Source organism: Labrus bergylta, chromosome 10, assembly GCF_963930695.1.
Source record: "Labrus bergylta chromosome 10, fLabBer1.1, whole genome shotgun sequence".
In the NCBI taxonomy this organism is placed as follows: Eukaryota; Metazoa; Chordata; class Actinopteri; order Labriformes; family Labridae; genus Labrus; species Labrus bergylta.
In genome coordinates, this window is record NC_089204.1 from 23755087 (window position 1) to 23779737 (window position 24651).

Below are 24651 nucleotides of genomic sequence, written 5' to 3' on the forward strand. Positions count from 1 at the left end.
TTAAAGCATTAACGATATAAGCAGATCTGCTCGTTGGTCTCATCGCTCTCCTGCAGGTGATGTCTAGTCTGCTTCCCTCGTCCCTGCACATGATCGTCCATGGTGAAAAATACAACGCACTGTCCATTACTGAATCTAGTTTTGTCCCATATTTTGGTACACGGCCTCCCCGTTTCCGCATGAATGGCATCAAGTGACACATGGAAAACACAGAAGTATAGGACGAGAATGACAAGTGAGTGGTCTGTCATTCAATGTCGTTGTTGAATCTCAATGCCTCCAAGGCGTGTTTAAACCTGTTCTATGATGAAATCACTCAAGCTGCATGTTAACACCCGGTGTAAAAAAGGGCCTTGGTGTCCTCTGAGCCAGGGTTCTGAGGACAAATACAGCTGCGGTGTTGAATATTTGCTGAACTCTACAGGGGGAGAAGCTCTCCACTATTCCACAGGGCTCTTGGGCTAACTGCACAGGGGTGTTCTGGGTTCTACCAAGTCACAGAGAGGGTGCATGTGGACATCCAGACAGTCACCCACCTGCAGCAGTCCCCAGAGAGTGAAAAAGGTGACATTGGCTCGTTTTTCTCTGAAAAAGGGGACGGGCAACAGTCCAAGTCGCAGTCCTCGTCCATAAAGACCATGGGGGCTAGATGTGAACCCTTCCGGGCCGCTGTGATTGTTAGCGGGGGAGGACGCTTGCCGGTTCCCTTTGCAGCAGGACTGGACTCCTCAAACACGTCGTCATCTCCCAGTAGCTCCTCTTGGGGAAACCCGGCCTCGCTGCCTTCCAGCAGGGCACTGGAGGACTTGGTGATGTGGAGGTGAGAGGCGTAGCTGCTCATCTCAGAGCACTGCAGGCTGGCCGAGGTGGAGGAGCGGGAGAAAGGGAGGAGGCGGCGGAGGAAGTTGGAGCTCGGGGAGTGTTTGGGATGGAGGTGGTTGTGTGAAAGAGGGGGAGGGGGAGGGGGAGGAGGGGCAACGACGGTAGAGTCAGACGGGAGACAATTTGCAGGCGGGACGCCCAACATGTACTTGTAGTTGTTGGTGAAGGAGGGGACCAGATGGGGGTGGGTGTGTGTAGAGAAGGATGTATTTGGGTTCTGGTGTGCGGGTGAGGAAGCCAGCTTGCCGTTGAGCGTGTGCGCCCTGCGATCCGAACCAGTCGACGGAGCAGCTTCAGGCTTCAGCTCCAGCTCTCCCTCCGAGCACGTCCGGTCTATAAAGTGCAGACCCCGACAAAGACTGTCCACACGCTGGCCCATATCGTTAAGAGACACGGAGAACCTGAGCGAGCCGTTGGTGCGGATGTTGACAGAGGAGGGGCGGAGCAGGGTGAGCCAGTCTCGTTGTTTGGCGTGTTTGGACGCAGGCAGTGCGTCCGTGCAGAGAGTAGCGACTGAAACTCCTCCTGACCCTTGGGGGGATTTACAGTAAGGGCTCAGCAGAACCACCGCAGTCTGCTTCTGACACTCCTGATCCTGACTGCTGTCGTAAAAAGTGTTCGTGCGTGTGTGTGTTTGTTTATGAATGATGAAAAAGACGACAGTGGAAAAAGACAGCAGGAGAAGAAGCAGGAGAGGACAAAAAAGAGAAATGGAAGACATCATGCATTTGAAATCAAAGGATATTGAACAGAAGGTGTTGGGGGCTTTGAGTTTGAATAAAAATATCATAACTAGACGACCGAAGTTACGATGAAATATATTCTACAGCTTATGCAGAACCAAGACTATTTCCCACAATGGCAGCATATTTCTAAGGGTAAAAGCTAAACCAACATCGCCCACTGATATCGCTCTTCACCAGTAATGGACTTGTTAATAGATTCAATTTAAGGGCCTCAAGTGTTCACATCACTGTGGACATAAATCACATAACTGGCAGTAAGAGTGAAGTGCCGTCGAATGGCTTTGTACCTGCAGATGTCCTGGCTGGAGGGCGAAACTGACGTCCTCGAGAAACTGCATGGAGCGTTGACTGAAGTCGGGCTCCCTGCCTGAGGAACGAAACACACGCAGGTAAATGTAAATAACAGAAATAAGTGTTTTTTTATTTTTTATTAAACAAACAAGATCAAATCACATTTCCTGTGTTGCGACATCAGACGGGTCCTGTGTGGGGATAAATATCAAGCTATCAGGGCCTCAATCTGATCCACACACAAAAAGAGTGAAAGCTCAGCACGGACTGATACGCAGGATGATAGGAAGGAAAAACACAATACTGGCAGTTAATCTATCTGATTAAAGTAGCGCCGGGCAAAATCTGTTTCAGTGCGTCACAGAGCGAGCAAAACACCAGGCTGCCACGGAGGAGACAGACTGCAAGACAGAGGGAGCGTTATGAAGAATGAGGCGCGCAGACAGACACAGCTGGAGGATGCGGCGCTGAGGACTTGTTCAACCTCCACAGAGAATTTACAAACAGATGTGGCGTCAGGTACAAGGCTGAGGTAATCAAAATAACAACATCTTCTGTGGCTTTCACCAGGGTTTCTTATACAGAGACGTTTACTTAAAATGGTCTTAATAGTTTCCGGTTAATAACTTCAATTTGGGCTTTTTTGTTTAAGGTCTGATAACTTTTTTGTCTTACTGAGAGATTAAGATAAAGATACTTATTTAAAGTCAACTAATAATAAAGGAGTTATTCACTTATTGTTATGAATGTCGGCTCATCAGTCCCAGCTTCTCTTGGGATTACGACATGGGCAGTTGTTGTTTAAGTTGTAGGTGACATACTGTTAAGGAGACAAACCTTGTGGAGCGCTGGTAGGACTGAAAAGACTCCTCATTTAAAGCAGGTGACCAGCAACGTGTGCAGGAAATTGGTCGTGGGCTGTGGGTCTGTACTTCACAACTATCAACATTACCGTAGGCTGAGAGCTCAACTATCATACCGCTAGCTAGCACGGTTGCAAAAATCCACATGGCAAAAACAGATGGTACTAAAAGAGCTTCACAGCTGCACAGAAGCTGCATGTTGTGGACTTCGCCGAACGCAATGGAAAGCGTCACTCAGAAAGACAGATTGGAGCGTTTTTCCCTCGAGGAGAGCTCCTAAATTAGACTTTGTCTTACATACCCGTGTGACTTATACTCTGGATTTTAAAGGTAGTTATTTTGAATTCAAAGCTTGATCCAAAGGCAACTGGACCGGTTTAAGATCTTGAAGACGTTTCACGCCTACCTGCCTAATAACCTTCTTCCTGACTGCACGCTGTGTCTGCACTCACTGCCTCTTAGTGGACTCATCCTGTGCCACAGGTGAGGCGCAGCATGTTCATGTGTTTAATGAGAGTGCCTTTTCCCTTTCCCTGGTAAGATAATTTCAAGGCAAATTTGACTTTTTGCTCTTCTTTTCCCAAAGTTGCTCATGATGTTTTAATTAGACATGTTGAATTAGAGTCCTGGATGGATAAAGACCACAGAAATGTGCCCACTGTTGATTCATCTAATATATATATATATCTTTGTCGAACAAAGCTGAAGGCAAAGCTTTTTCAGTACAGCTTCTAGGCTTTATGCTAAACTAACCAAATCCTGGTTGAGCACACGAGCGTTATCAATCTCCTCACCTCTCAACAGGAAAGCCTATAAGGCATTTCCCCAAATTAAGGACTATTGTTTTAACACTGTATCAAATGTCCCACAGCTCTTCAGGAGTGCAGACTGGTTATGGACAGACTGTAAACAATGGGACCAAATGGCGTTTGGGTTTCTAAGGTAAAGACGAGGGGGGTCTGGTAATTTCAATAAGAGACTAATTACCTATTGATTACTCTTCTAACTAAGGGGGAATTTATGGCTCATGGCCTGACACCAATCAATAGAAAAATTCAATGTGCCCTTACCCGTTTTTTCTGTCTACATGAAGAGCTACACTTTAGCCAGCATTACACACACAGACACACACATACAGGCCCTCTCCTTTCTATTTTTGTTCTGAATTCTTCCTCCATGGTTGCAGCCTCTCTAAATCTAAATCTTTATCTTGAATATTTAATTCAATTTTCTTGTTTTATTTGTAGAATTTCTGGGTTGCTGCAGGAGTCTTGACTATGGATGTAAAACAAGCAGCATAGAGAGGGGGAGAAAAGACAAAGTGGGAATAGAGAGGTGCTCACTTCAGATGTGCCCTTGAGCATGGCACCCACTACCCAACTTCTAGGGGTGCTCATCTGAGTGCAGCCCCCTCACATTTCACCATTAATGCATGTCCACAGGGTCCTGTTTGTGCATGTTTCGTGCCTATCTGTAGCATTTTTCAATTACGAGATTAAATTGTCCCTCTAGGATTAATAAAGTATATCTTTTTTATTATTGTTATTCGTTTCTTTTGTTGCCATGCCTTTGAGCAAGCAGCTCTCCCTCTGAGAGTCATAAATATGAGGAAAGCCCTCACACGCGAAATCAAGGGAAACAGTTCTTCTTGTAGCTTTTAAATAAATAAAAAAATCAACTTAAAACAAAATAACTCCAATCACACCTTTTATTTCATTAAAGTGTTTTCTCTCATATTTTTGCTTCCAAGCTCCAGTGAGGAGTTTTTAGATGGTTATGAAACAGACTGAAATGTATACTGATTCCTCTTTATGAGCTAAAAAAGCAAATGAGACCATCATGAAGCAGACTGATTATTTCTAAGTTGTTATTATCAGTGTCTGAAGTCGCTGCAGCTGGGTAGGTGTCAGTCAAAGTAATTATTACACAGAAACGCTAAAAACAGCATTTCATTACATTTTCCAAGTAAAAGACTCACCATGAGAGGTATACTTCACAGTTTAAAGAAAGATGGATGCATTTTTTGATCGAAAAACACAACTTGCACATGTGTACAGGACAAATTCAGAAAATAGATAACACAAACCACTTTGTCCACAAGGGGCGCTAAAATCAACAAAAACCCAAAGTTCCTCGCAGAAGCTTTAAACTTGACTTTTTTTGTGGATTTGTGCACGTATGTTTTCTCCAATACCTCTGCTTTGAGATCTTGCCTTGCACATTATTTGGGGGACAAGTGTGTCTCTGTGTAACTTTAAATTCTATGTCATGCGGTCGAGTTTGTAAAGTGCTGTTCTCTCACTGCTGATGAAGTGTTACATGAAAATTGATTACTCTGGAACAGCACACTAAAAAGCATGCAAATGGTTCCTTTTACACAAATGACATGACAAAGTGTTGCAGTGCTGTTGTGCCTTTGATAATCAGTCATGTCCTGTGAGTTAACTCAACAGATCACAGTTTGAGCAGAATCAATCCACAGAGTGATGATAACATGGTAGATAAAGCAATGTTTAACTTTCTAACTGTCTATGGCTCTTCAGACCTCTATTACACATCTGCTTCCTCATAACTGGCTTCTGACGAGATGAGAGCTTTTGATGAGTGAATGAGTGCCTGAGTTTAAAAGGTAACTAAAACAGCATGAGATGATACTTCAACAACTGCTGACTTTTTTTTAAATAGTGGACAACTTAAAAATAAAATCTAGCTGTATGAACACCTGTTTATTGTGTGTGGTTGAAGAGCCTCCCATTCATTATCACAAATACTTCTTTAACCTTCCTTCCCAAGCACTCACACAAACTCTTCACAAAATGCATAAATTACCCTCTTTTTCATGTGTTTTAGCTTTTTCTGAAATCTTACTATAACCTCTGCTTCCATTTCTCTTTCACAGTCACCATCTGTACCTGCGGAGAGCTGCAGCTCTGATTCTGTAGCCACCAGGGCCGTTCAAAGAATAACCTTTCAAATCTAACAGGGACAATGAATCAGTGCCTCCCAGCAAGACGCTTCAAACATGCTGAACACAAGCTAAACAGACTAAGTGAATGGACGGGATGTTGACAAGACGCTCAAGGAAAAACAACAGGAGATAAGCATCGAAAAAAAAATCCTTGACCTTGACGATGCTACAGCCATATCTCAAGGCTTCCAGGGTCTGTTTGTCCTCATTGATATCACTTCAAATCTAAATATCACTACACTCTCTAGTAACTTTGTGAGTAAAACATTTACTTCTCTCTGCTTGGAAAACAATCCAAGTTCACTTTCTGTCTTTTTGGAGATTTAAAGGAAGAATGTAAGCTCAATCAAAAACCCCTACTTCAAGTTTAAGTATCAAGTTACAGCATGATTTAAATTTGGGAAATTCTGTTCTCATAAAGCAGGGTTTGCTTTAGTGCTTGGCTTGGATTGACAAGTTACAATCAACTTCTCAACCAGAGCAGGGACACGATAATTAGTATCAACTCTGAAAGAAGGTCACTTCTGGCTCCACTAAAAAAAAAAAAATGGCAATGTCCAAATGTAATGGTGAAATGAAGGTTTCAAAAGGGGGTCCACAAACCAATGGGTGCTGCTGTTACAGTAGCTTCTTTGACTTCTTCTATATAGTTGAACCGTGGCCACATGGTCGGTGTTTGTCATAACAGAGCAAACTCTATCCTCTGATTGAGACTGAGCTTTTGATATTTTGGTAGAGCCAGGTTTATTTACATCACTACCAAGTGTAAGGTGGAAATGTTGGTGTGAGGCTCGTGCCAGAAACGGCTTCACATAGCTTAGTTTAGATTAGCTTAGCGTAAAGCAAAGCAAAGCCTCCTTTACTGAAGTCACAAGAGCCAGCTCAATAGCTCAACAGAGTGAGTATATGCTGCTTCTCTGTTATCTTTGATATCAAACTGAATGTCTTTGGTTGGTCAAACTAAACATGCAACCTGCTTTGATCAACTGGAGCTCTAACAAACAACAACAACAAAACAATTCTTTAATTAAACAATAGTCTGCTAATACATTACTTACAAAAATACTAATTATACTTGTAGCTCCTAATATCTTAGATTCAGCAGCATAGCATTGATTGTGAATACTAGTTTTTTTTTTTTGCCTTTTCTTTATTGTTGTTGATTTTTCTGTATTTAACAAAAGATCTCAAGTCAAACCGTTTGTCTTTGTGTATTTTATTGCTCGAGTATAAAGGGTTTCTTTTGCAAAAAGGGGGAAACTTATACAGGAGTGACAATCAGCACAAATGCATAGCAGAATCCCGCTCGGGAGCGGTTACATCGAGACATTTATACCAGACTTCGCAAAGCAGGGCACTCTCACTGGTTGAGTCACGTTGATGTGTCTTAATCTGCCTAGAGACTTGCCTATAATTATCTCATGACAGTTATGTTCGTGTGTCGTTTTGTGTACGTGTTTTGATTTTTCCACTGTGCAAGCAGAAATTTGTATGTGTTAAATGCATAAGCAAGAACATATATTTTTCCATTGCATTGTTATTTTCCAATTTTGAAGAGAAACAACAACTGAAGGCTAGAGGCCACCAAAAGCATTTTGTAATCACCAATTTAAGTCATGTCTCTCCAAAGACTAAGACCTCAAAAAATGAGAAATGCTGCCAAATTGAGCAATTCAAAAAAGAAAACAAACCACGGTGTGGTCCAATAAATTAAAAATCAACTCCACTTCATCAAAACAGTAGCTTGGCTCTCTTACTGCTTTCAATATCAAAGGTCTACTAAGCTGAGCACAGCAGCAGACCAGCTCCTGATGGGACCTGGAGGACAGACTCGGGTTGTGCTCTGCAGCAACAGATCCTGAAACGCTGCAAAACGTCAGCAGCTTGAATTTTAGGGCAGCACCAGATGTTTGGCTCACTTTCAGCGGCGGCCCACGGAGCGGTGGGTCGCCGCTTTGTGTCGTTACGACGACTGTAATAATTTAATCCTTTCCAAACAGAGTAGGAGGCATCGCACAGCTCCCTGGCACCGTGCTAAAGAGAGAAACGGCTACAGCAAAGCCTCCTGACCTCGCAGAGTGGGAGATCAACTCCTGCCAAATAACGGGCAGTCCTGGGTCTACTAAAGCTGTCAGAGCTGCTTTTATATTCCATACACAGAGCCATTTTTTTAATGCAACCAATATGTTGAATTTTCAGCCTCAGGTTCACCTTTTCTGTCACAATTCTACACACAGCTTCTCTCTAGGTCGATAACAGGCAGCTTCTGAAGAATGAATCAATGAACACATAAACTGAGAGCAGACGAGGGATAATGAGTTTTTGTTTTTGGATTTATGTTTAAATTTATACGTTAAAACATACACCTAAATCCTCCACAGTGGCAAGCACACTGATGGAGGCAATATCATCTTTATGAAACAATTCAGCCCACAGCTAATCGCTGCCGCTTGTTTTCCTCTTATTATATACTCTCTCTCTCCTGTTATGTGTGTCTACTACAGATGTGTGTTGCAGTCAGCTGGAGATTTTTCTGAGTCATTCTCAAACAGGTGAACGCTCTTCTTTTTAAAAAAAACACAACTAGTTAAGCTGCTGCCAATAGAAAAAAAAAAAGACCAAAACTAGAAAGAAGAAAAAGAAACAACAGTCTCTTTGACAGAATGAGCAGCATTTTTTTTGGCTGTGTGAGTATTCAAGCACACAATTATGCAGACTGTTCAGACTGTGGTGCCAAGCAGGAGATGTTATGAAATATTCCTCTCTGGCCGACGCTGTAGTTATTTATGTAGAGTGGAATCATTTAAGTAGGTCAACAATCAGATACGAGCGCATTCATTTTTGATTTGATCCGACACAAGCTGATGTGATTCAACCTGACTCGGTGCCACGCAAAAGCAGTTCAGGGTTTGTTTGGTGTCCCGGTTTTTCAGTCTGGCTGTAGCTCATGTGGAAACGAATGACAACAATCACGTGTCGGTCAAGATCATCTGTTCCACACTCATGACAACCCGAACAGACAAGGCACACGTGTAAATGAACCGTAGTTCTTACCAGCTGTACATCCATCTTCATCTTTTATTTTCTAGCTCTTTAAATCATGAATGAACTCGACTTACATTTAATTTGATTTAAATAAAAAGAACATTTTGGGTCTGGACAATGAAAATCCTCCATCTCATTCTGCAGAGCGCAGGGAAACTGCAAAGATTCTCCCACAGATCATATTCAGTTTCCCGATGGTGCGTTAATTAAAAATGTATATATTTCATCGTCCCTCATCACCCTCTTTATACATCAGTAGCTTCAGAGCAAGTGATGTGATTGGACAAGAGGCCCTCTTGTCTCGCTGAGTGTACAACAGCATTGGGACTTTTAATTATAGCTCTGTTGACATTATGATTTTTGTACAGCGCCCTAACAAAACTTCACCGTCACTAAACCTTTGTGCTTCCAAACTGAACCTCACAACGGCGTGATATTTTCTGTCCCAGTGTCTGATTTCACATTGCGTTAAGCCATTTCTCCACAGTTTCATCTCTGTTACCGCTGCAAGAGTTGTTACGAGGAATGCTGCGATGGTGGATCAAAGTCAAAGATCACATCAACAAATCTGTTGATACTTGCTTTTTAAAAAAAAAAAACAAATGCTGCTTGCAAGCTGTTGTATAGACTGATCTGAAGAATGACCAAAAAGTTGACAAGCTGCCATTACTGAGGTGGACTCTGTGAACAATTGTGAAATGTAACATTCATGTCTTTGTTTGGCTTATTTACTTTGTATTTATTCTTAAGTACATCCATTTATCCTGTCCATCTGTCCATCGTATCCAATGGAAAAAACACTTAATAAATATCTATATAAATGTATTTCATAATGCGACTGTCTTTGACAATTTAATGCATCAGTTGATTGATTAAACTGAGCAGAATAACGTTATATCATACTGTGTCATCCAATATGTATAATCAAATAAATGTAACGACGGCCTGTTTAGAGTACCTCCATCAGCAGTTGTGTAATGTTTTTAATCCAACTATCTACGCTGCGGTCACAGTCTGTAGTCAGCAACAGGTGCCGAGTTACCACTGTAGTTATTGCGGCCAATGCAAGATGTCGGCGCCCACAAATCGGCTGTTGGATTCCTCTATAAGATAAACATCATCATCAAGGTCAGACTGTTATACTGAATATCGACATGGCTGTGATTATCTTCAGCGCTTTGTCTGCAGCTTATGACTAGGGCTGCTTAAATAACAGTCCACTGTTCTTTTACAACATCATCCAGGATTGACCAAAGCTATAGTACAGTATTTCAAAACGGCATCTTCTCCAGTCTCAACCTCACTCACTCTCTTTAACAATCGAGACTCTCGGCGGACTTTACCACCCATAGAACAGTTAATACAGATTTAAGACCTGTCAGTCAGTGGTATTTCCCTTTAGGAAAGAGTAGGAAACACCAGCTGGCAGAGAGGCTGCTGATTATTAATTAAAGCTGTCAAACATAAGAGACGTGTTCATACTTTATTCCTGTCACTCCATTTCACACACATTTATTGGCAGTGTAGGTAGGTCGTTCAATGACAAAGCATCGAGTCCAGAAAGTGCCAACAAATTAAACCCACCCCTTCCCTTTATGGATGAGATAGCTGGCACTCGGCCATCTTGTGTTTGTGTTTGTACAAAGAAACAAGTAAAACAACAAAAAGACATGCAGTTCTTAATAAATCTTTAAAAAAAAAAAGAAGGTCTGAATTGATGGCCAGCTATTTTGCAAATCATTAATTCATTTTGTGTACTTGTTTTTAAGGATTAAGAAGTTGAAATTAAATCAGTTAAGCACAGAACAAGACATTTGAGGATGTCATCTTTTGGCTTTGGGGAACACAGATTTACATCTTCACCATTTTATGACAACTTATTGACCATACAACTACTACAATGAACTGTAGCATATTGGACAGATAGGACAGATATGGCTGCAGACTTTACAGACCAGAACAAACGAGTGATAGCCTTTCTTTTCAAAACTAGACTTTAAAAATCACTGGAATGTCCCCAGCTCATCTGGATGATCAATATCTGAGCCAAACAAGGCCCGATGAAAATCAATCTGTTCCAGCTTCAAGCTATTTTAGGCTTGATTGATCCATCAAACCAAACTCTCCTTCTACAGCAGCTCCAGACTGACACTATCCTCACTGTAGAAACCAAACTAAACCTTGTTAACAGTTAAATAAGTAGTTAAACATTTTGGGAAAATACCTTTTAGCTTTATTTATGTTAACCTATGACGTTTACCCTGTAAATACTAATTGGTACTTCTTGGGTGCTAGAACGTTGGCCTTGCTCACGTTTAAAGACCGACTGGTTCAGGGATCAAACGTTATTCCCAGTGGTCCCGTGCCGATGAAGTGACCCTAACATCTATTAGCACCAGTAAAGAGTTTATCCTATAAGAGGCTCAGGAGAACGTGGACTCAAACCCTGGAGTCACGTTCGGTCGCAGGTTGTAGCTTTGCCTGAGGGAGCGATGGGGAAAAAAGCGGGGAGGAAAGACGAGGGGAAAATAGAAAAAGACAGGAGTTGCTGAGAGTTGACGGGCTGTCTGACAGAAAGCCACAGTGAGCTGAAGAGCTGAGGTGTAAAGACACGTCTGCTCTCCGGAGGATGATCAGAGAGGCAGCTCTGATTGGGACGATGTGACGTGATGGAGGCAGGTTATCTATCAGCTGTTCTCACTCGACTGCACGTCGTACATCTCTCCTGTCAATCGCTGCATTCCTCCACAGCTCACCTCACAGCCGCCCTCCTGTCTTTATGCTCCCACTCTTTTCTCTCTTTGTGGTGGTGAAAGACCATACATCATTCATTCAGATTTTTCCATTTGTGTGCATTGCTCACCTTTGATATATTGCTGGACCTGCTGGCAGAATGACCCAGAGGCTTTTCATTCTGTGAAAGAGAAGAACAGAGAAAGCTCCAGTGAGTGAAAAAGTACATTCAGAAAGAGATGCTCTAACCTGCACATTTTCTGCACAATAAGGACTGGCATACAGCCCATGATGACTATAGAGCACTGTTCTTGTGCTGTACAGTGAGTCGACGATTTCAAACGGAACAGACGCGTACAGGAGATATTTGCAAACATACAAACAAACAGACAGACTGTTAACAAAACAACATTAATGCTGTGTCGGAATAAAGACCTATTCATCTAAATGTAGAACAACGACCTGATGGATGTGTAAAAACAGTTCAACGACCTGTGAAGTTTACATCATATTAGCAGAGACATGATGGACGAAAGTTACACTTGGCCGATGAAAAAACTTTGGTATTTCATGATTTACATATCAAGTGTTGAGCAAATGTTTTGTCATTTGTCACATGTTATTCTAGGTAGAAATATTTCAAGTTCAAACTGATGCATGACAGAAGACAAGGAGGCTATAGACAAAGATCGATTTAACATTGCATGTTCGTAAATCTGTGAGCACACTTTAGTAAACCCCGCACCACAGACTGAAAATCTGTGCACAAGGATTTGTAAACCTTGGCGATAGATTTGCAAATTATTTTTTTTATCGTTTTCTTACCTGAGCCTTGCAGGGCTCAGTAGATTAAAAACTCTAAAAGCTTTCCAAAATACTATGTTCAATAAATAAAAAAGCATTCCTAGATAAATATGTTTAAATAGAGTAAGAATTGCACGTCCTGTATTATGTAAAGATAGCAGCATAAAACAGATCGCAGTTTCAACACAGGATCTCAACATAAAACAGGTCAAGGGCTAAGAAAAGAAAATTATCTAAAAAGTACTAAACAAAGAGAGCTTTTATTTTTATATTAATGTGTTTTTTTGTCCTTTATTTTGCAGGTATTTGGTCATTCGGGATCCAATAAAGGTGGCATGAAAAGTCAGGGACTCCAAATTTAGTTATTACAAATGACTCAGACGGAAACATGGAAACATGCAACTCGATCTTATAGTCGTTGAGATACAACAGACTGGAAATAAGTAGTAAATGTGCAGACAGAGAGAATACTGCCTGGAGCCATGCTGCTAGCTTAAAAACATGACAAAGCCATCAGCAGAGACATGTAATGCAAAGGTTCCATAGTGTAGATTTGGCAGTATGAATGAAGAAGTCTTCTCATTGGTTGCAGGGGGATAGAGAACACTGTTTCATGGTTCTTCTCCTAATGAGGAGCAAAACCACATCTCTCAGCAGCTCAGGCGCCTGTGAGCATTTCAAGTCGTTAAATCACATTTTTCTGGCTTGAGACAAAAGACAGCAAGCTGACTACATTCAAATCTGTCCAAGCTCCAAATCGAATGGTGTCACAATATTTGTATCATAGAGAGAGAGAGAGAGAGAGAGTGAGAGAAAAACAGGCCAAAACTGTCAGCACTCTGCAGTCAAGTTTTGTTTTGAGGCTTAATGATCCTCGATTCTCACTCAGTGTTCCCAGTTTGCATTAAGGACTGAGATAAACAGCCACTTGGGTGTTGCACTGCATTCAGTGTTCATATTAAAGCCGTATGTGGTCCTTTAATGAGTAATCAATCATGGTTACATAATGCTGAGTTCACACCAGGGCTGCCCTGCGCTGGACACAAACAAGCCTTTGCATGGGAACTCCTCTAATGGGAGAGTGTTTTAAAAAGTCCACAAAGAAGAGAAACATTTAACTATTCAAGGGCAACTATTCATCCTTCTCAACAACCTTCAGGTGCATTGCACACAATAAACAAGACACTGCAGCTTTATTTTATAACCAGAATATTAGAGAATACAAGTATTAAAGTACAGGAATGGTACAACAGTTCACAAAATTCAAGCTCTTTCATTTACGTTTTTCTAAAATCTGGCAGATGTTGCCTTATCCTCTGAAGGTTAATCGTGATTCTCTTTCTCCTTCATTTTCAATCATGAACCAACAGTTCGCAGCAGATGACTGTTCACCGATAAGTCTGGTTGTGTTCGAGGTCTCTGCCTTTCATAAAGGATGTTTTCCCCCTGCCAGTTACCAAATGTCCCAGGTGCATGTTCTTGTTGCATCCGTGTTGGGTCTCACTAAATAATATAACAAAGAGTGAAGTCTAGCTCTTTTTGGAGAAATGTACTGAGATACATTTTACTGAGTTGGCGATGTGTTCAGAAAAATCTTTTGAGAAATTCATTAAATAGTAGTTGAAATATTCCAGACAGGTCCAAAGTGTTGGAAAAACTCTAAAAAAAAAAAAAAACAAGTTGATTTCTGCCAGAAAAACCATGAAATATTGCATGTTTTTCACTTGAGAGCGAACGAAGCCTTGATAACTCTACAGCCGAGTTCTGAACAGTGGACAGAACTCAGCTCAGGCTTTCGACCAGAACTAAAAAAAACATGACTCCTGATTTACCGTCTTCACACTAGTATGGTTTTTGATTTTAAGATTTTACTGATTACGTTGAAGGCTCTCCATATGACCTTTCTCTCAGCTTTAAATCAGACCTGATAGTATTGTTTGAGCCAACGTGCAGTGTTCAGATCCTGGGGCAGACTTCTCCCCTTATTTGTAATTTCTTAATCTTTGCTTTTGCTTATTGTTGTATGACCTGCCTCTTTAATTCTGCTGCCTTCTGGAGGCTTGGATTTGGAAAATGTGCACTACTACATAAACAAAGGTTATTATTATTATATTATTGTGATATAGAGGGAAAAAACTGCATTTGTAAGTGTAGAAATGTTGACCCTGAGATCTTTCCTCGTGTTGTTCAGAGGCGGTCACAGCTTAAGTGTTACCTCTGCTGTCCTCGTCCAAACAAGAAGTACATTAACCTTGACACCAGAAACTCACGAGCCATGACTACACACACACCTCTAAGAGAAACATGACTCCAATTGATAATAACTCAGAACTTCACTTGTGTCCCTCGCCGTGAATAGTTGCCATGGTGACGTGAGCCAACTCTCCATCAGTCTCCCTCCATTCTTATTTTGCTCTTGTCTCACTACACGCCCGAGGACATCTACACACACAAAAAAACCACACTAGATTGTGTGGTCAGACAAACACACTAAGACCCTCCCGGCCACGCTGATAAGACGACAACATTTGAGATCCATCTTTGTGAGAAAACATTTTTACCAGCGATGTTTGGATAATTCAACACCTGCACTCGGATTCAGACGAACAAAGTCTTCTTGTCCTTTAAAATAATGTAACATGTTTTGTCCCTGATGTGGTTTGAATGTGTTGTCGGTGTAGATAAGGTCATTACATAAAATGTCTTATATGACACATATTTTATGATCAAACAGTGATTGCACATAAGAAAGGTTTCCATTTAAATCAAAGAGCTGAGATGTTAGAAAAAGAAAATAAAATGAATTTCAATGCATGGTTGTTAGACCAGATAACATCCAAAGCCAAACTAGGCAAAGATGAAAGGCATTAATGGCTTATGTGACATCTTAAAGAGGGTATGAGGTATTGGCAAAGTGGAAACCTCTGGTGTTAAAAAATAAAGCCAATGTGGAAGTGCAAAACTCAAATGTATTAACCATGTCACAAAAGCTGTCACTCCTAATTACACTGGTAGGTTGTAAACGCTGCAACGTCGTGACTTTGACGAGTTGTCGATGGAGAAACTGTTTGATATTCGTATATACATCGTACACGTCGGGTCTTCTTTGGCTACAGCTTGCTAATGGTAGCGTCCTGAATTTCCTCTCTGGGAATCAATAAAGTATTATCCTATCCCTTTGCATGTTAGTAAATGTTTAGCTTTGCCTTCTCAGCAGGTGAGAATTGTCTTTCTCTCGTTATATTTAACTTTGCTTTTTGGGAGGGGATTATCTCTTTGTTTCTCTCTACTAAATATGAGTCCTTGATCACGTCTGTATCATTTGTACTACAGTTTTTAGTTCATATGGTAAAATCAATACAAACTCAAATGAAATACAAAGGATAAATCACAATCCTATAAAAAAATCTTTGTGCTATTTTGTCTAAAACTAAAATGTTAGTTGCAACAGTGTAGCAGTTTGTCTCAGATCTCAACCTGTATTAAAGCTTGTGTTTTAATCCGCAAACTTTCTGTAAGATTCACTTCCTTATTACAGAAAAGAGGAAAGGAAATAAATGACGACATAAGCAGACATAAGGCCAGACCATAGCCTCTTACTGCAGGATTAACATGAAGCAGTTTCCTCTATCTCTACGTCGCTAACTCTTCTATGTCTTCTATAAATTCTTGCAAAATGGTAAACGTAGCTCTCTGTGGGTGCAATTTGTGCAGCAAATTCAACTGTAAGATTGTCGAAGAGGATATAAATTCAGTTTTTACAGCAGATGACAACAAAGGATAACAGGCAAGGCCGAGTAAAGGAGCAAATTGATGAGCCTTGCCCCTAATCCCTCTTTCTTGGCCAAAAATGGAGTAACAAGCAGAAATGCCCAGACTGAGAGATTTCTGGGAAATAACAAGGCCACAAATGGACAGACAGGCTCTATGGGCAGGAGTGATTAGAGCAGAACTGCTGCAGACAGATGAGGAGAGATGAATAAAGGAAATAGATCAAGACCATTACTTTGCTTTCTCTCTTTCTTTTGGACCCACTTTCCTTCAAAACCTTCCTCCCTAGCTGTGTTACCTACAGAACAAGGTCCGGGAGTCACCTTCACTGCCGCCATGATGGTAGAATATAAAAGGGCCTTATTCTCTAAGCTCATGCATAATTCTGATAAAGAAGGTTTCAGGTTTCACAGTCGGCTGTGTCTGTCTTTCTGCACCTCCTCTGTGGGTCTGTTCGGAGCCCCAGGCTTTGATAACACCACTCTCAGACTGGACTCAGAAGGGCTGAAGCTTGTAAGCAGACGAAGCTTAGGAGAGCGCGGCGGAGAAGGAGAGGTCATATTCAGAGGGATCGCGGTGTCTTTCAGGGCTCTGTTCTCGGCCCACAGGGAGGACGGCTCAGCTCGCTTTCATGATGGATTCTCAAAAAGATAAAACCTCTGTGAATTTAAGCCGGATTCTTTGAAATCTTTCTTCACAAAGTTTCTTTCTTCAACACACTTTTTAAATATTAGAGTCAAATCTACCATCCGTGCCTCTCTTTCATGAAGATGTGACATATTTGACTGTAGATTAGAAGGGCTGCAATAACATTTTCATGATCAATGAATGGGCCTTTTATTTCATATGTTTGAAAATTATGAAAAAATCTATTTCACAAAGCCCAAAGTGATGTGTCCAAATTACCTCCTTATCCAACAAAGACTCCAAATACGAAATGTACCCTCATAAATTACAATTAAATCGCGATTAAGAGGCCGGGGAGAACAAATGTTGCAGTAAAAGAAATCATTGAAATTTGATACTTTCATCACTGCAGCTCAGACTAGTACATGCAGGAAAGAGCTGAAAGAATCAGTACATTTTTTATGAGTCATGAAAATCAATTGGTCCCAATTTGCAAATTGATTAATCGTTTCAGTTGCTAAATAAAGCAAATCACTAAATATGCTGCCTCAAGCATGTTAACTAGAGATACTTTTCTGCTTAGTATCACCGTAAACTGAGAAGATATTTTGGTTTTAGACTGATGGTCCAACAAGACTTGACAAGTGTGTGTCACAGAGTTGACTAAAAAATCCCCAAAATGTAATCAGAAAGTTTGTGGAGAGATGAATCTATGTTAAAGCTCCTGTGGGAGATTTTTGATTTGGGTTTATTTCTGGATCCCCTATGGCCAAAGCTGAACCTGGTGTCCTTCTGTACATGTGTAAATAAAGTTGTTTAACAGAACATTTCATCCAGCTGTCTTTCAATGGTTAAATGTACCACTCATCAAGAATCTTTGCTGTTAAAAAGAAATACACAAAAAAAGGTTGTTTCTGAATCGTGCTGACAGTCACTGAAGAAGTAAATAAAATAACTTTACAGAACTCGTCAATATTCATGCTGATGGTCGTGTTTGCATTTGCATAGCCCATAAAAAGGTCAAATATTGATTTCATTCTGTTTCTCCTCATGGGGGCTTTGAAAGCAGCCATTAGTTTCACAAATAAAACCATCTAAAATTAAACCCAGCCAGTGAGTACATTTCTCTTATCGTTCACAGATTCTGTAAAGAAAAGTGAGTGTTGCCTCCTGGTTTCTGCACCATCATCCTGTGTCATGACAGACTCTGGGCCTGAATTGAAGATATGTCTGCACTCGCTTCTACCAACAACAGCTTTGTTTCCAACAGAGATATGCAATGGGAGGTCAGGGCCGAGAACGAGAGCTGATAGAGCGTGAAGCCCTTCAGCTTTTACATTTCTAATAATAGATTGAGAGATTTTTCAAAGAACATCAATGCAGCGGACCGCAGAAACAGAAACAGATCCAACAAAAGGTCTGATAAATGCATGATATATCATGCATACGTTTACACTTTCTAGGTTCCTTTATGATTACAATTAAGATCTTCTTGGGTCTATTTTCTAAACTGACGTCATCTTCTTTAACTAATCTCTAATTCCTGCAGTCTCTCAGAGGACTTGTCGTACTCTGCTACTCAGCAACAAGACGAGTGATTGTGACACTCAAGAGAAATAGTTACGTCAAAAGGGCAACATTACGAGCCTTTAACATGCTGTATTTTTATATGGTAAAAAGAGAAGATATAATCATTAGATCTCAGCACTGCAAGCAAGAAGACAACATCTTTGTAATACTCTGATCATTTGAAAAAGCATCAGACATATAACCATAAATGCTGCAAAAAGCCCCAAGCTCAAAAAACAAAGAACAAAAACCAGCATTAAGTCACAATGGGGACGTAATCAAATAAAACCTTCTGTTTCCTCCGTTTAAGAGCCAATCAGTGACTGCAGCTACACAATATACTATAATAACAAATAAGCTTTTTCTAGGGATAATGAAATCACACACAGTAAATATGCAGCACTTTTTAGGGTGGTAATTGGTCGAGCCATGAGGCAGAAAGGAGCAGGTCAAGGACGGTTTCAAACAGTAAAAATTGATTCTGGCCAGTAAAGGGGAAATTTTAACAAAAGCAGTGGGAGTTGGCCTCCAGCCCAGCCAACACAAACTATAAACGATTAACAATGGCACCTCTGTGAACTTAATGCAAACACATCCCTACTGAGCTCTTCAACATACTTCACGTAGCAGCTACTCTGTTGAAACAGGGCCAAAGATTTTCAGCTGACAACGTAACAAGACAAGGAGTGAGCGATCAAGAGATTGTAGGGAAAACTGGGAGGAAGGGAAACAAAGTAAGTGACAGAGAAGCCAAAGAATGATAGCTGTCGGACAGAGGTAATGAGGGGCTGTCGGAGAGAATTAAATCAGTGAAATTAATGGACTGAGGTTTGTGTGTTTGTGTGTGTGGAAAGGAAATTACACATTCCTTTTTTTTTTTTTTCCCGGTCTTGTTCTTTCTCTTTAAATTCATTAAATGTCTATCACAAGTGACGTCTGCATGCTGCTGAACACAGGAGGGCTCTAATTTCCCCAATCATTACAGTTTAACATCCTGCAGCTTATCTACACTTCCCTCTTCAATGACCCAACACATTCAAAAACAAACTTTTGTTTACAATAAGGTGGGGGCAAGTCAAAAGTAACTACAAGGTTATCTTGCTCGGTAGATAAGCCTTCTAAATTCAAAGAATTTGATAGTGTGTACTGTTATGTTCCCCCAAATCCACATAGTTTATGAACCTTTCTAACTGTTATGAGTTATGATTAAAAAGAGCACACGCACGGTACAGATGGTCCTCTGCCTCTTGCATTGTGGCATTGAGGGCTTCAAACATTTTGTTCAAGGCCCTGCACACTCCATACTACGCCCACACACAGGATTTCATTTGTTGTGAATAATTTGAGCTCCTTCCAGGAATGTGTGAGTGCAGAGAGTTCATTTCCTCACCTCCAAAAGATAGAAGAAAAGTGTTCCCTTGTGTTCCTGGCCCCAGTATGATTGAGAAGGCCTGATCTGGTGTAAAGAACCTTAAAGTTATTTATATTGTATATACAGTATAGTACACATTTACAGCTGTGTGTCTCTGTTCCTTGTGTTACATTTGATTCTATAAAGTTGTACTTCCTTTTTTGTCTGACTTTGAATGAAAAAAACCCTGATGGATGTGCACGTTCTGAAATAGCAAATTAAAAAGACTGGAATTAAACTATATTGTTTGACACTGTATGTATACATTTAACTGTCAGACAGCTGCAGCATGGTTGTGGTCTGGTGTTGTGCACGATTGATTTAATACATCAATCTTATTCTTAATTGAGCATGTTGATAAAAAAAAGGATCTGAGCATAATTTCACATGATCAGATTAAAGCTGGTGGACAAATGACTGACAGGAGAGGGGGTAAAGCTTGTGGACCTACCTGCAGCTTTGAAGAAACTGGAAGTATAAGAGTTTAGCCAGTGGCAGACTGCACACAGCAGTGACTGTTTACATCCCGAAAGCTCCCCTTGAAATAAATTATATGAGCATAAAATGATCTGCTGAGGGCTGATCAGTCAGCCAAATGTAGATCTAGAAATGAGGCCACCCTGTTTGTTTTCTTTTCTTGCATGCACAACTTGCTGCTTTCAAGCCGACTCTGAATCTCCTTCACAGACAAGAGTCAAACTGTGATCCCTCCGAGAAATCTTTCTCTAATCACACCAATCAAATGACAGAAAATACTGTAAACACAATAATAGCCCTGAAATACAAGCTAGCATGCCCAATATTCAGACAGGGAGAAACAGGCAGATAAGAGTTAGCATTGCATTAAACTCCCCCCCCCCATCCCCCCCACTGCAGAGGTCACAGGTTTCAACAAACGTTCCTGACAGAGAGTCTAATCAGGAAAGGAAGTGGGTTTTATGTGGTTTCCTATCCCTGTCAGTGACCAGCAGCCACTTAAAACAGAAAACGCAAACTGACTCCGAGTAGGCAGCTGACCAGGGGAGCACCAGCAGATGTGAAATCTAAAATATGCACACAGCAGAGAGATTGGCAGACCACAGACCTCTAAACAGACCAAGGATAAAGACGAGTGCCATTATGTTTGAAGACAGGTCGTGTAAACCCTAAGGCCACCTTTAGTCTTATATGTATGTCATGTATAAGGGTATATTCTAAAAGAGAGGCATTGGTTTATAAATAAACAGTACAAGCTTGCAGCATCTGTGTGTGCCTGAGTGTGTGTGTGTGTCACAAAGCCACATCAGACTGTGGTAACATGTAAAGTGAGACTGCAGGAGAGGCAGGAAACACCGGCAGACACTGCTGTGTGCGGGCAGACCTACATCTCCTGTGTTTTTGTGTGTGAACATGCTTGACTGTCACTCTCATCGACAGGATGTGAGCTTGTAGTTTTACCGTTCCTCCTCCTCCTCCTCCTCCTCCTCCTCTATCTGTCCCTCATCTTTCTTCATCTGGGGTGTAATTACATCCTCATGTCCAAACAGGATATAGCGGAGGAGAGACAGTGACCGTCATATTCAGTGCAGGGACATAGAGGCCCATTCTGATGCGTCTATGGTGCATTATTGTATAAGAAATACCATCAATATGTCGAAAACTCACAATAAACTCATGTCTCACACACACACACACACACACACACACACACAAAGATAAACTAGCAGCTGAAGGCACGAGATAAAAGCAATGCTTTGTAATGTTAGCTAAGAATTGGCGGGATGCTAAGATAGGCATTTGTTTTTATTGTGTAACTGTTTTTTTTTTTTATTTCTTATTGTGTAACAAACAAACGTCAATCTCCGGTGTTGTAAAATAAAGAAAATGTGCAAGCGCAAAAAACTGCAGTTCCACACGTGTCCACTTGAGGCTTGTGCCCAGAAAAGTCCCATACAAACCCTGACAGCGGACATTAACATGTTTACAGCCTGGTACGAACAACAATTTTGGTCTGAATAGCTCAAGCCATTATCGGGAAACACTGTACGGGTTAGGGGGTCCGATTAGATTTTTTGATTTGAGTTATTCATAATAAAGGAGCACGGCTGATCTGACTCAAAGACGGGCACGGCGTAGCTGTTTGTCAGGACCAGCGCTTTGCCTGTTACAAGCTGCCCAAAAGGTAGTCTGAATCAGTGTGGTGACTGCTGCGAATGGAAGATATGAATTCTTATCTAATGCTTATTTCAGACAGCTATTGGCTGACAGCACAACTGATAAATAAGTAGATGTTGGTAAAAGTGATGTTCAGTGGAGTAAAATATGAGAAATACTTTATCAAGAGAGCAAAGAGACCTACATGTACAGTGAAATATGTACTCATTAGCCTCCCTTGGAGTCTTTTTTTTCCAAATGACATGAGTCATTATTTATGACTCGTGTGAAGAAGTCAAGAAACACATAGCCTAATTAGCACAGCGTAGTGTGCTAATTAGCTGTGTTGTTGCTGTGTGAACCCTCAGACCCCTTGTTATATAATGACAATGACTTCAACGACAGACTTGCAGAAATAAATAAAGGTAACAGAAAAGAAACAGGTCAGCCCTTAAAAGAAAACTCAGAAGTGAAATAATGGCCCAGACTCATGTAAAAAGGCTTAGCCGATATAAACACCAATTAAGTGAGTCTTCACTGAAGAAGAGACACTCTATCATCGACTCTAAAACCGAGAGTGTGATAACATCCTGAGCCAAGCACATAGCTTCTTTATAGCTCGCAGCATTTAGCAGCTGCTCGGAAGAAGCATTAGCTGTGGCCCCTGCTGGGAAAAAAGGGAAGTTTAGCAACATTTGAAAGATTTCTTATATTATTTTTTCTTTTAATAAAAAAAAAAAAAAAAAAAAAAATCCTCCCCATCCAGCATGCTGAATACTAACTGCATGAGCGCCCCGTTTTCTGTGTGCAGCTGAACGTTAAATCATGCTCAGGGGTTTAAAGCAGCAGGGAAAGATAAGCTGAAGATGAAGATGATACTGTGAATAGAGAAGCTCAGTGGGTAGCTGTAGAACACCCAACACTAGCACAGTGCTGCAGGAAAACCACACAGCAAAACTGTGTTTCTTTAATGTTTATTTGTATAGGAACAAGTATGTAACATGCAAGCCACTGCCACACAATAAGGCATTTAGAGCCTGATAACCCTATAGGCCTACATCAAAAACAACAAATATGTAAGAAATAATACCATCAAGCAGGATTCATACATGACTGAACCCTCTTCTAAAACAGTTTCAGTTGGAGTTTGTAGTTCAGGTTCATCACATATTAATTCCTGAACAGAACAAGTGTGTGCATGTATCTTTCTGCTATAGGATCCTCTCCTGTCCAGCCTTCCTCATATCTCCCTCCATCCCCTCCATCCCCTCCTCCTCCTCCTCTCTCCAACAGGTTTTAAGCTCTACCATGACATGTGACTGCATTAATCTCTCTCTCCCTCCCTCACCCCCTCCCTCGACTTCCCAGCTGCAGATTTGACACAAAGCTCAGTGATTTGGTGCATCAGTCGATGATGTGATATGCTTAGCTGGAGACAGAAGGAAAAAAATATATATTTATATCACATAACCGAGGCCTTGTAGGGTGGTCATAGAGTTCCTGTCGGCAGCTGCCTGCAAAATCACACATTGCAGGAGCTGCTGCCTTCTCTTTGCACAAAACAGAAGTAGAGTACATGGGTTAAGAGACAAGAGGAAAAAAAGTTGACGACAGAGCAGAGGGGTTATTGAGTTGTTGTGGGCTGAATCTGACCCGATATCGTCTTTTTTAATGACCTGTATTCTGGAAATCTAGCACCAAACACTGTCACAGGATGGAAACAGCCCCAAGAGATGACTGCACAAAACAATGATTGTTTTTTTTTAAAAAAGGGAACATGCAGCTGTGTGCACTGCAGTAAAAGTCAATATCATAATACTCATGGGCCTCTCAAGTGCATGGGTCATATATACTGTATATCTGTGCCCCCCCCCCCACACACACACTCATCCTGAACAAAGGGCAGAGGCGCAGGAGAAAGTGGGTCAACCTTTCACACTGGAGAGGTGGCAGACGCTCCTCAAACAAACACCCACAGAACTGTCATGCATGCACGCTGGGCACATGGGTTGAATTTAAGATGACATTCTGGGTCCAGAATCCCTGAGGCATTGTGATGTGTATAGAACAACATGTAGAAAAAAAAACAGAGGAGCGTACTAACACATTTGATGTTGCCAAATACATAAACACATTAATAACCTCAGACATTGAGGTATCAGCAAAAACATTTCTGCTAATTTTGCTGTCCACTTCTCCATTCCTCTCTCTCACACAGACAAATATAAAAAAAAAACAAAAAAAACACACACATTCCTGGCAACTCTTTCATCTCTCAGCGACTGCAGCAGAAGCTCAGTGCCATCACCACAGAAACAGAAGGCCTCACCATAACAACCACTGAATGGAAACTGCAATGAGCCCTGTTTCCTCTTTATATCATCGTCTTTGTTTGTTAGCGCCTTACATGTGAACAAATTAAGCATGCATAAATGATTTAATGCAGCATTTGGATGAAAAGCACACATCTGAGTTAAAGCGGCATCATTGCAAACCAACCACAACAATGACAGCATCGCCGTATACCGAGACAAACATCAACAAGGCAAGAGCATAAAAGAAGAAGATTCTTTACCTGAATCTTCATTTTCCAACAGGAATTCATGTCCGGATCCTTATTCCCCTCACCTCTCTTTCACACACACTCATACACACACACACACATACACCCACCCTCACACAGACAATGGTTCCTCAGGGAGGTTACATGCCCCCTCTGTAAATCCTCGAGGCGAGTGGAGACAGAGAGGAGAGAATAAGAGAGAGAGAGAAAGACGACCGAGCCACTGCAAATACGGAAGTGGAGCT

At 41.2% G+C, this 24651-nt stretch overlaps 1 protein-coding gene across 3 annotated transcripts in view; it reads right to left on the minus strand.

Moving 5' to 3' along the window:
• marchf8 (membrane-associated ring finger (C3HC4) 8) overlaps nt 1-24651 on the minus strand; it is a 92420-nt gene that overhangs the window by 15365 nt on the left and 52404 nt on the right. The window contains exons 3-5 of one of the 3 annotated variants that reach the window (XM_065959854.1): nt 11659-11709; nt 1916-1995; nt 537-1484 (exon numbers count right to left, since the gene is read on the minus strand). In XM_065959854.1, coding sequence (XP_065815926.1) covers nt 537-1484; nt 1916-1995; nt 11659-11709 — 1079 coding nt within the window. Of the gene's footprint in view, nt 1-536; nt 1812-1915; nt 1996-11658; nt 11710-24651 lie in introns of those variants that run through there. The other 2 variants (XM_020648091.3, XM_065959853.1) reach the window with 2 other exon arrangements.